Source organism: Sphaeramia orbicularis, chromosome 16 (assembly GCF_902148855.1).
Source record: "Sphaeramia orbicularis chromosome 16, fSphaOr1.1, whole genome shotgun sequence".
Taxonomy (NCBI): Eukaryota; Metazoa; Chordata; class Actinopteri; order Kurtiformes; family Apogonidae; genus Sphaeramia; species Sphaeramia orbicularis.
Genome location: NC_043972.1, coordinates 33,266,057 through 33,278,514, shown reverse-complemented (window position 1 = coordinate 33,278,514; position 12,458 = coordinate 33,266,057). Strand labels below are relative to the sequence as shown.

The window sequence follows — 12,458 nt, the reverse complement described above, 5'->3', positions numbered from 1 at the left end:
AATTTGCAGCTGAAATGATTTGAAAGGCATCATTTGTAATGAGGAGTGCAGCCTCCATAATGCTGTTTGCAAAGTAATAGAAGAAAAAGTAATATTTTAATTCCTTCTTAGAAATATTTATCCTATATTTCTCACAATCTACATCTGAAATACTGGATAGATTTTCCTTTTTTATCAGGGTCATGGTCAGATTAGGCAAATAGTCATGCTGGAATTAATTTGGAATTTTACTTTATCACGGACCATTTTGGGTTTTCATCTCAAACTTTTACAAACTGATCAAACTTGCCTGATTTTGCATGTTTTATACAGCATCGCCCTCTGCTCAGTGGTACTGAATCTAAAATGTCACCATACTTGACCACATTGCAGTGCTCTGTAAGTATTTAACTGTAAACATTCTCACCACAAGGTCATTATGGGTCACCACATGTTATTTTTAGAAGGTTCAATGCTGAATGTCTAACCTTAATAGAACATGATGTTTTTTTTCCCTCTCTATTAACTTGTATACAATCTTACTTTACCTGTATATATTCAGTGGTTCACCCCAGGACTCCACCACAAAAATAATAATAAGCGGTCCTGGTCTCTCTGTGTTCCACCCACTCACTTCACTGGACACATTCAGAAACTAACTCATGCAGCAAAAAACACAGGATGAGCCCCCGTTATTATCTTATGGCCTCAAGAACTGAACATAATAATGAACAATGGACCAGAAGTAGCAGTGATATAAAACTGAGGTTTATGAATTAATGAGATCGTCAGTTTGAAAAATACAAATAAATAAGTACATAAATTTGTACCATTTCCGTAATGTGTGACACACAAACTCTATTAATTTATATTAATATATTATGTGTATATATGTTTATATCAATCACAATAATTATTATTTTTATTATTAATTATTAACCAATACACAATCTGCTATAATGTCTAATTACAACCAAGTACAACCTTCCTTACAATTTAGAATATATATGATAATCTCAATTGTGTTTTTTTATACAACACATAAACAATAATGGTTTCTATAAATATAATATATAAAATACATACTATATACAGGGGTTGGACAAAATAATGGAAACACCTAACATTGTGGCATCATAGAAGGTGTTTCCATTATTTTGTCCAACCCCTGTATGTATTCCACTACATATCAGCTAAGATTCTACATTTGATCCCACCATTTATTTACCTTTATTTCTTTAAGTTACAAAACATATGGAAAAATGTTGAACACTCAGTTGATAATGGGTTCAGTGCTAAGCATAACAGGATACACTGCAGATTTGATCAGTCCATGGACTTTTAAAGCAGCTCTTCTCCTGAACCACACAGTGGCAGAAAAACACTACTAAACTATGTGTGCTGGCACTGCAGCTACGTACTTGTTTAAGAAACATTAAAGCTGTTGTTTTTTCACTTTATACTGTCACTTGTTTTGATTTATTTCCCTTCCAGTATTCTTTTGATGCATTACCCTCTGAATTAGCCCATGTCTTAGAACACAGTGGGCTATTTCCACTCCAGCACAACAGTAAAAGAGTAGCTGTGCCAAATGCAACAGCAAATGAGTAGACCACATCTAAATCTACAGTAGTTGGACACAGCACATACACCATGTAGTGGTTGCATTGTGAGGGAAAGCCTGGTCTGAGTAAGAGCAGATCTCACACCCACCACATAGGATTGGGGGTACTTTCTGCATTGTACATGGCCACCACTAAACTTCCCTAAGAGCAGAGTGTGTCTGGGTCTAATTAATTCCACTGGTTTGCATGCTGTGGCACACAATTAGCACAAAAACAACTCCAAGTTCAGGATGAGAAAGACCTCCAGCTCCACATCAACCTTACAAAAGGATGCTGAGTGAGTGTTGAGTGTGTAGACCAATGCTGACCGGCTTGATATGAGATTCAAGGCTGAAACATCTCACTGCAGAATGTGCTCCATTACTGAAGCATTGTCAAAGCAGATTAAACTACACATCCACCTCCTCACAGCCAGAGCAGGCAGCTGGTCCTACAACCCAGTCAGATACAGGTTGTGTTGACCTGAAGTTCAATAACACATTGACAGGCTATTCTTAAAATGGCTTTAAAGACCCAGAACTATTCTTATGGGGACTTCCAAATTAGTTTTTTGGGATAATATATAATATATTGAAGGTGTATTAAGTATATTTGATTCACTTTTTTAAAAAAATACTTTCATATTTTAGGTTAAATCTACTCAATAAGATCACATATTACTTTTTTTAAAGACTTAGAACTATTTTTGTGGTGAAGTCCAAATTATTTTTTCTCTACATATAACCTTCCCTATGTGATTCATCACTGTTTATTATTTTATCCTCCACATTTTTCTGTGAAAATCAAATATTTTCCTATATTTATTAAATAAAAAATATGATTTTCATACAAGCTCAGTGAAGTCAAAGGTTATTACCCCACCCCCTGAAGGGGAGGCAAGGGGTGTTGTTTATGGTTCGGTTTGTTTGTTTGATTGTTAACAATCTAGCAGCAAAACTACTGGTTGAATGCATACCAAATTTGGTATATAGATTGCCAGTGACCCAGAATAGATCTGATTAAATTTTGGGAACAGTAGGTCAAAGTTCACATTTTTTATGAATTTCTAAAATCTTTTTTTCCCCATTCACATATAATGGGCAACATTTCAAATGTCTGTAACAGCAAAAATATTGGGTGAATTCATACCAAATTGGGGTTATAGATTGCCAGTGACCCAGAATAGGTGTCATTACATTTTGGGAAAAGTAGGTCAAAGCAGTGTCATGTGTTGACGGTTATGTTGAGTTAGTTTAGGGGTTTTGGTCTTTTCCTGTTTTATTTTGGTGATGGTGGTCGCTTTCCTGTTTTTTGTCTGCACGCTGTCAGTCTTGTCTCTGTCTTGCCTAATCCCATCATTGCCTGCATCTTGGTGTTCCTCATGTAATTGCCCACACCTGTTTGTGATCCCTACCTTCCCTATATATTCTTCCCCTCTCCCTTTGTCTGTTGTCAGTGTGTCGTTTCTGTGATCTTGAGAAGACCTACTAACGTTAAGTATCTAGAATCTTGAATCTCTTGTTATCTATCTCAGGCTTTTTAGTTCGTATAGAGTATGTTGTACTTCTCTTTTAATTATTAGGGTTTTTTAGAGCACGTTGTGCTTTCTTTTTGTTTATCCATTTTTGTACTTTGTGAACTTTTGTTAAATAAATCCCTTTTTTGACCACTGATATTAGCGTCTTGTTGCATTTGGGTCCACACCAAGTGTCGTGCCTTAACAAGCAGGGGCGTAGAATAGTGTAGGGATGCTAGGGACATGTCCCTACCAATATCCAGCCACTACTGTGTAGTCACTATCAATACAACAGCTAATTTTTAATCAATGATTATGGCACACAAAGGGTTAATAGTTGGTCTCTGCTAGAAGTCCCGCCTCTACCCTAATTATCACTCTCCAATTGGCTCTGCGGTTTTGCTATTGTGCATGTGATTGGCTGTCCCTACTGTTACTTCATCTGCTTGTAAAAGCTACAGTTACCTGCTAGTTGGACCGGACAGGAGGCAGTTCATATGTATCTCCAGCTGCTTAGCGTAAGTTGTCAACATGTTTACATTTGTCCTGCCTGGGTCACGTCAGCTAGGCAGATTTTAAAATCAGAGGTGACGTTTACATTTGTACATGTGTCTGTTTGCCTGCATGCGTGCTTGTGTATGCGTGTCCGTGCGTGCAGAGCTGGTTTGTGGCATAGGCTGATAATTGATAACATAATTTCTCATTAATTGACTTAAAATTAAAGAAATGAGAGGAAACCCCCCCCCCCCCCCCCCCTGTAATTTCTCAGGTGAGTTCTCCCAGACCAGTGCTCACTGTGTGTGTGTGACAGAGACAGAGTGGAGCTGAAAGACAGTCAGACAGGTGTAGAACTAAACATCCAGGTAAAGGGTGGAGAGTTTATCACCATGAAAAGGCCTTCCAAGGCCTTAGCTGCACAGTTTAGAGGCAGAGAAAAGAGGCATAAAAATAATCCAATTACAGAGGTATGTAACCATTTATAACGTTCAAAAAACTAGCAACAGCTAGCTGAATTGAAGTGAAGCAAAGTTGGCTAATAATAGAACTGTAGATGATTAAGATATGAGATATCTGCTAAGGTGTGGTTTACTGCTGGTTGGCTGGTTTCTATCTGGTTTATAGATATTTCTATATGGTTTACTGCTAGTTGGCTGTTTGATATGTTTATTTATTTAGAACATGCAAAGAAACAAAACAAAATAAAACATTTAAATGGACAGAATCTATCTTCAAGCACATACAAGTCTGAATTTTGCATGGTCGAAAAGGAGTAGGAAGAAGTATAAACTTACTGTTTCTATGTGGTGTACTGCTGGCTGCTTTGTGCATCTCCTCTCATGCTTCATGTATCTCCTCTTTGTGCCCCCCCCCCCCCCCCCGTTTGTGTGCATGTGTGTTTTTTAAGGGGGAACTGGCCCTGCGTTAGTGTGCTTGGTAAATAGGATTTGAAAAATGTCAAAGAAAAGAAAACTGGACATAAGACACTTCTTTAGGAGTTAATGTGTAAGTTCAAGGGTATGGAACTGTAGAGGCCAAACAATACAGATATTGAATAAAAGACACTATTTAATGCCAAACAGATACACTTTTTAAAAGTTATTTTTATATATTTGTATGGAAGACAACTGTTAAACACAAAGAAAATTTGTGGGGAAAATACAATAAAACCTCAGATTCTAGATGCTCATGTGATTTTTATCCATATTTTGGGGGACTAAAGTACAATAATAAAAATGAAAGTAAAAGCCTTTTTTGCTCAGGCAGTAACTGTACCATCAAACTCTATGATTATTGTATTCATAATCTGTTCATATGTCATACATCAACATATTTGTCAGGTGAAAGTAGAGAGGAGAGACGAGGTAGAGGAGAAGCTGGAGCAGATGAAGAGGAGAGGCTGTAAATTCACAGGTGAGGTTAAATAATGATGGATATGTTAGTCATGAGAATAAAATTGCGGAATGCATTAAATTCTTATATTGTCTTTAGATATTAAGATATGCATTTGAAACATGTCAATTACAGAATTTTTTCCTGACTATGATTGTTTGCTTGTTTAATCAGCTCTACATGACGTGAAATTCTGATAACAAATGCAAAAAAACATCAACTTTCAGGAGTGCTGCCTTGGAGCACTTTTGTGTCCCCACCAATGTCAGAATGAAACCTACTCCCTTAAAATCCGGAACTTTATCGGGAGCCAGTGGAGCTGTTGGAGGACAGGAGTGATATGGTGAGTGGAGGGGGTCCTTGTGATGATGCGAGCAGCAGAGTTCTGAACCAATTGAAGTTTATGGAGGGATTTGTGTGTGAGACCAAAGAGGAGAGAGTTGTAATAATCCAGACGAGAAGTGGCAAGGCTGTGAACGAGGATAGTAGTTTTATAGGGGGTAAGGGAGGGCGGAGGCGATTAACGTTACGTAGGTGGAAGTATGCAGACCGAGTGATGTTACTGATGTGGGATTGAAAAGATAGAGTACTGTTGAGGATGACACCCAAACTATTAACCTGTGGGGAAGGGTAGACAGTGGAGTTGTTGATACTGAGGGAAAAACTGTTGGTTTTAGATAAAGTTGATTTTGAGCCGATGAGGAGAACCTAGGTTTTGTCACAGTTTAGTTTGAGAAAATTGGAAGTGAACCAGGATTTTATATCCTGGATTTTATGTCCTTTTATGAATGACTATGAATTATACAAATAGTTGAAAAGTATCTTCTTCTGCATATCATTCAGTACCACAGAGGTATGAGAAACGCAGGTTATTTCTATTTAACAAAAAATACAGTCCAACTGGTAACACTTTATGATAAGGTGTTGCCATCACTGGTACCAGTTGCCGTCATTGGTAGTGGTGGTTGGTTGGTTTAAAGTTAGCAACTAGGTTGAAAGAGCTGACAGAAGAAAAAAGAGAGCAAGGAAGTTCATCTGGACAGATAGGTAGATGAACACAGAGGCTGCAATTTTCATGCTCTCTCATCATATTGTAATTTTTGTTCCATGTTCTTTACTAAATAAGAGATCAGATATGCATGTTTGCTCAAAATGTTCCTCTCTGCAAGTTGAAATGTTTTGTAAATATCTGTTTAATGTGTTTTACATAAAATGTGTAACATGCTTTATATGTGATTGTTTCAACTACATTTCAACTAATAATGGTTAAGTAATGCTTATTTACCACTGTTATGCATTTCCTAAGGTATACATGTTTACACTTTACAATAAGGGTCCAAATAGCATTCACTAATGGTTACCTGTGGTTAAGTAATGCTTATGAGGCATGCATTTATTAAGGGTTAGGTCAGGTTACTCATGTTAAGCTCCACTCAGCTTCAGAGCCCAAGCTCAAGCCCATTGTTCCTGTTCCTCTCACCCAAACATGAGCTCCCTGTGCTCCCACGACCGACCAGCCCAGCACCAGTACCGGCAACAACAGCGATGGCACCAGTACCAATGACAGCAACTGGTACCAGCAATGGCACTGGGAACGAAGTAGCGGACAGTTGCTCTTCTCAACCCCATTAGTAAATGATTACTAGAGACATTATTAATGGCTTATTAATGTATAAACAATGAGGTAATTAATGCTGAGTAGTGCATATGTAACAGGGTCAATTATTTTGCAGCAATGTGGGCATGTAGAGGATATTGTGTATTGTTTGTTATAATTACACAAAATCTGTTCATTTTATTTTCATTTCTTTTGGTTAATACCTGACATTATGGGCCTCCGAGTTAGTATGTGGAACTTTTAATTTGAGTCTGTTCCCCAGCGAGCAGTTTACAGTGTGACACTGCCCGCTATAACTAGAGTTTTTGCACCTTTACCTCTTCCCTTTTTTTCCATATCTCTATGGGAGAGGTAAGCAGCCGTGCAGTCGGGGGAAATTTTTGCTTTAGCCTCTGCCATTTTAATTTTTAAATGAACTGACTAGTTCAAACTGTATGAGGTGCTTATGATGTGCTGAAACACATTTTCTGTATCATTTGGTTTGTGTTGGAGCTTGTTTTACGGGGGTCGCTGACCGGAGGATTTTGAGTCTTATGCCACTTTTGTCAGGTATGCTGTATTTTGTTTTAATAATTTAATGTATTAGCCCTTTTGTTCGGGATCTCTATGGGAGAGGAGCTTGCTTTACGGGGGTCGCTGACTGGAGGTTTTTGTGTCTTATGCCACTTTTGTCAGGAGCTGAAAAACAATTAACGGAGACTGCCTCCAAAGTCATACGTGTGGGTCTCGTCCTTAAAAAACACAACGCAGAGTCCGACACCACCGGTTACACATACATGATAAAACTATTTACATTATTAAACTTTTATTAATGCTTAATAATTTAATTAACTTTGAGAAGTAAACATTAATTAACAGCTTATTAATACACTAAGTAATATGTTACCTAATGCTAAGTAATACATAATAATGATTGCTAATATATTATTGACCAGTTAATTAATGCTTAATAATGCACTAACGTTGCTGATATAAACTATGTTCAGTACACAATATTTTATTTTCTGTTTTGCAAAACCATAATAACCATAACTATAACAAGATTTTATCTGCTGGTTTTGACCAGAAAAAATGAAAAAAGCTGTTTCATTGTGTACTTTAAAGTGAAAATCAAACCATTGTTCTGTTTTTATTCTTTTTATTGTCATTTATTAAGCTTTTATATATTGCCAACAATATTAGTTGAATATAAACAAGCAAATATTTTTTTATTAAAGTGAAAGAGCAATTAATTAGTCTCTTGCATTAACCATAATATTTAACACACAAGTTAAATGTTACACATACACAGGATACAGAAAAATAGAAATCCATGATAAACATACATAACATAGCATACTGATGCCACAACAAGTGCTTATAAGACAATTTCTTGCTTAAATCCTTACAGCGGTAGTATATGACATGAAAATGGTATTCAGCATACGTAAGGAACACGATATCTTTAAAATGCATTTAATGTACTTTTACAACAGATTTTAATCATCAGCGTTATAAGGATATTTTTAATGATGGAGAAAGTGCTGCCAAAGAGTTGTGCATAACAGAGCTGCAATCATCAAATACGCTTAATCCATCTTTATTCCATATGTGTTAGAATTGTCATAAATTCTTTTAGTTGAAGGTTATTTCTGTCATATGTTTCCGTAGATGTTGCCATCAGCAGTGTTCATGTAGTCATCGTTGTCCATGTCCTGAAGGAGAGTTTAATCATTATTGTTACACATCTTAAATGCTGTCATATGTACAGTATTTTTCAGGAGGGAATCATTTGTATCTTCATAATACCTGTTTGTAACTGTAGGACTTTGGCTGGCTGAAGAGGGAAATAAGAAGGAAAACAAATAATGGGACTGATTTCTAATGTATTGCAGTATAGACATTGTATAACTGGTCTGTTTTAGACAGTTCCTGTACCTTTTGGGAGATGGGAAACGAGGTTTGCTGACGTTCTCCTCGACATAGTTGCTTGACCTGTGGGTTAAAATGATATGATTATACAGTTTATAAAACCAGGCTGTGGTAATTGATTTTTCTTTTACTTTTCTTAATAATTAAATCTTTTACTTCTCCAAATTCCCCAAGTCTTAAAGGTTACAGCTGATTAAACAGTTAACAATAACTAGATATTCTGAGAAAACGGAAACTGTGGCACCTATCAGTTGATGGCAGACACACTGAGAGTTACGTTTTTGCAAATATACAAAAATGAGAAGTGATACCATAGGCAAATAATGAACTACCATCTTCCCAGGGATACAAATAGAAAGCTGTTGAGTCTCTAGAGGGGAAAGTACAGGCGTTATATAAATTGCAGTAATTCGCGGAAACAGCAGCAGACACTTTTATTAAGAACGCATGTAAAATGGGACTTACTTTTGATTGGCATGTCTTGGTGTCGGAGCATTAGAGCGAAACCTGAGGATTTCCAGTAAAATGACGCATTGTTTAAATTTAACTTATTAATAGATGGTAACGTATTTAATAAGTGAAAAGACTTGAAAACATGTTTTTTCTTACCTGCGGGAGATCCTGGACATCCTGTTCCACATGCTAAAAGTGACATTAAAGTTAGTAATTTATAATACTAAAATCTAAACCAGCAGTGTCAAACTTGTGGCCCATGGGCCAGAAGCAGCCCACTGAGGATTCCAATCTGGCAAAATCTGTCAAAGATTACAATGAAGATATAAACAGTCATGGGTGTCAAAATCATTTTAGTTCCCAACTCTGAAATTTTAACAATACTATGCCTGTGATTAAATGTTTTGTGCATTTGTAGATCCACTGTGATCTGTAATGCATATAAATGGTAAGTTGAGGCACAATATTAGTGTTTTCCTTAAGAAATTTCAGGTTTTTCAGGTTATTCACATTTTTTGTGGAAGGATAGTTTATAATTGTACACAATGTAATCATTTAATTTTACTTTTTTGCACTGAAGCAAAGAGGAAAAATTTGGACTTCTCATTATTTATTGGCTATTATGCTTTTATTTTACTGGTCGTACCCACTTCAGATCAAATTGGACTGAATGTGTACCTTAAACTAATATGAAGTTGACACCCCTGCTCTAAACCTACAATACTAGACACCATTTTTATACTTACGTGCCGTCTTGACTTTGCAGCTCGTTAATACGTTTCCTTGAATCATAAAATAATGATTTTATCAAGTTGTGAAAACTTTAATTGTATTTTTTGCTGAGAGATTTTTAATGCTCTGACATGCTTTATGTTTTACAGGAACTCACTTGTATTTTTTCATCATGAAAATACAGAGACCTCCAAAGATCCCAGCAGTGATAATGGCCACGACTGTCGGAATGATGATGTGGTTATAGTTTACTGCACCTGCAAACATACACATTTGGTTACTAATATCCTTTATGTACTATAGAAAAAGACCAAGGAAAGTAAAAGTTTTGGCTTTTTATATTAAATATTTGCCTTGATTGGAAACAACATAATGCAACAGTTTTTTCAGATACATTTTTTATGCAGTCCTTTGTAAAGCTGTGAAATTCTTGTCCTCTACAGAAGACAAAAATGCATTGGTGGATCTCAGGAGGAGAATAGGTGTTTACAGAATACTGCCTGTAGTTGAACCAGTGAATGTCTCGTACGTTTGACAAAGAGTGTCATCGTTTCCTCTGATGTCCTCTGTCCGTTAAACTCAGCAGTGCAGGTGACATCCTTGTGGTCGTCGTCTTCTTTAGGGATGAATGTCAGAATGGACTGGGTCTCCCACATCCCCAGCTGGAGTTTCCTGTGATGCTCAGTGATCTCATTTTCAGAGCCTCGACTCCATGTGAGTTTCGGTATGTGTGAGGGGCAGGTATGTGTCACTGAACAGGTGATGGTAAAAGGATATCCTTCCACAGGGATCTTGTGTGCCAGTGAGGGTTTTGGAGGCTCATCTATTAATTGGAAAAAAGATAATAAGCAAGAGATGAATAATCCTTCAGAAAAATCTGGTGTTAAAAGGAGATGTCGGTGACTTACGTATCATGTTTAACGTAACACAGTTTTTGACGAAGGAGAATTTGTCAGGGGTGGACGTGTCAGTTGGCGTTCGTGCTATTTCAATCCGGAAACAGAAGGGTCCACTGTCATGCTCTTTAACTTCAATCATTTCTAAGGTGCAGTTGCCATCTCCCAATTTCCCCAACAATTTTGTACGACCCCTAAAGTTTTCCAAGACCCTTGTGCTGTCCTCATAGTAGATGAGCTGGTCTCTGTCACTAGTCACATGCCATTTTCCTCTGAGTTTAGATGTGGGCAGGTTTTCATGAGGGTGACTAAAAGTACAGGGCAGCACAACACAGGATGAAACCAGGGCGTCGAGGCTTTCTACCACACTGACCTTCCACCCATCAGTACACACAGCACTGCCAAAAACTAGAAGACAAAAGTGACAGTGATAGATATTAAAAAGACCTCTTGGTATGAATATTATTATATTTATAAAGGAATAAGACTGAAAACAAATGAAGGAATAGTAGTGTTACCTCCCAGAAGCAGGCAGTGTTGTAGGATCTTATTTTTGTCCATATTCATTACTTGCTGCTGGTGACTGGTGACTGCAAAAGTAATGAAATGGAATGTAAAAATGACATCACAAACGACAGCTGCATAAATAGAACTTTATGCACTATTGATCTTGAGCCACCAAGGATGTGAATTGTTACCGTTCTATTTTTTCCGGACAGTTCAGATGTAACGTTTTACTTGAATCCTTGTATTTAACTTTTATCATCTATTAAAAAAATTATATAGACTAAATAGACACCAGTTGTAAACAGATGGCTTCATAAATGCAATTTATCAAGTACTTCAACCTTACCTGCTGAAACCCAGAAATAAAGGAGTGTATGTAACAGGCATACAGTGATAATACAGCAAAACAACAACAATGATATGAATATTTGTATATAAAGTGTTATAAATGATCACACAAACTGTGCATTAACACTTCAAAATGTACACATTCAACAACAGGATATTATAAATCATACTACTGTTAAATAGAGGAATTATGTAAAGGGTACGTATACTTCAACATGATGTGTCACAATAAAATAATAATTGCTATAACAACATTTCCAGAAACCTACCTGATGAGGGTGTTGATTGCGTTGCTAGAATGTGATGAATCTACAGTGATGTTCTGGTGTTAAAGTAACACAAGCTTCAAAGCCAGCAGCAAAATGTCTTCCTGTCTCTTTATTTGGGCAAGGGGGGTGTAAATGTAGAGGGGGCGGTAGAGGGGGGGGTTGTGATTTCAGATTGTTCATTTCAATAGCTCAAATAGTTCTGAAGATTTATGCCACATTTATGCTGATTTTTTTTTTTTTTAGTATTTTCATTTTATTAACTTAATAATATGAGTTATATTGATAAGGAATTCACCAAGTGTGGGCGCAAGAAGGGAAATAACTGGTTCAGGCTCAAACAGTTGTGTTTGTTGGTTTTTTTTTTCTGCAGAAGGAACAGTCACATAGGGCAAAGGTAACTCTATGCGAATGCACAATCAAATACAGATACAAGCCATTTGTATACCTTGCAGTCACACGGCAGCTATGTACAGTCATGTAGCAATGGTGGGCCATCAGGGCCTGCAAGGCCTTTTCTGCTGGTCTAAAAAAATATCTAAATCATAGACTGATGGTAATTACCTCCACCAGGAGGTATTGTGATCACTTTGCTTTGTGTGTTTGTGTGTGTGTTTGTTTGTTTGCGTGTTTGTTTGTTTGTTAGCAAGATAACTCAAAAAGTTATGGAGGGATTTTCACGAAATTTTCAGGAAATGTTGATACTGACACTAGGAAGAAATGATTCAATTTTGGTGG

At 36.9% G+C, this 12,458-nt stretch overlaps 1 protein-coding gene across 1 annotated transcript; it reads right to left on the bottom strand.

The window, feature by feature from the left end:
* Positions 1–7,758: 7,758 nt before the first annotated feature.
* Positions 7,759–11,799, bottom strand: LOC115435003 (myelin-associated glycoprotein-like). Its single transcript, XM_030157168.1, has 11 exons — positions 11,724–11,799; positions 11,118–11,189; positions 10,612–11,007; positions 10,233–10,526; positions 9,861–9,960; positions 9,718–9,753; positions 9,128–9,160; positions 8,984–9,025; positions 8,525–8,581; positions 8,396–8,423; positions 7,759–8,301 (listed from the first exon to the last, which is right to left on the bottom strand). Exons 2-11 carry the CDS (start codon positions 11,164–11,166, stop codon positions 8,242–8,244), a joined length of 1,095 nt encoding a protein of 364 aa, XP_030013028.1. The 5' UTR covers positions 11,167–11,189; positions 11,724–11,799; the 3' UTR covers positions 7,759–8,241.
* Between the last annotated feature and the right edge of the window lie 659 nt (positions 11,800–12,458).

Coding starts and splice junctions, on each gene's coding strand:
- LOC115435003 (XM_030157168.1), bottom strand. CDS start 11,166: ATGAATATGGACAAAAATAAGATCCTACAACACTGCCTGCTTCTGGGA. Junction 11,008..11,117: donor ACACTGCCTGCTTCTGGGAG/GTAACACTACTA, acceptor TTTGTCTTCTAG/TTTTTGGCAGTGCTGTGTGT. Junction 9,161..9,717: donor CTGCAAAGTCAAGACGGCAC/GTAAGTATAAAA, acceptor TGTCACTTTTAG/CATGTGGAACAGGATGTCCA.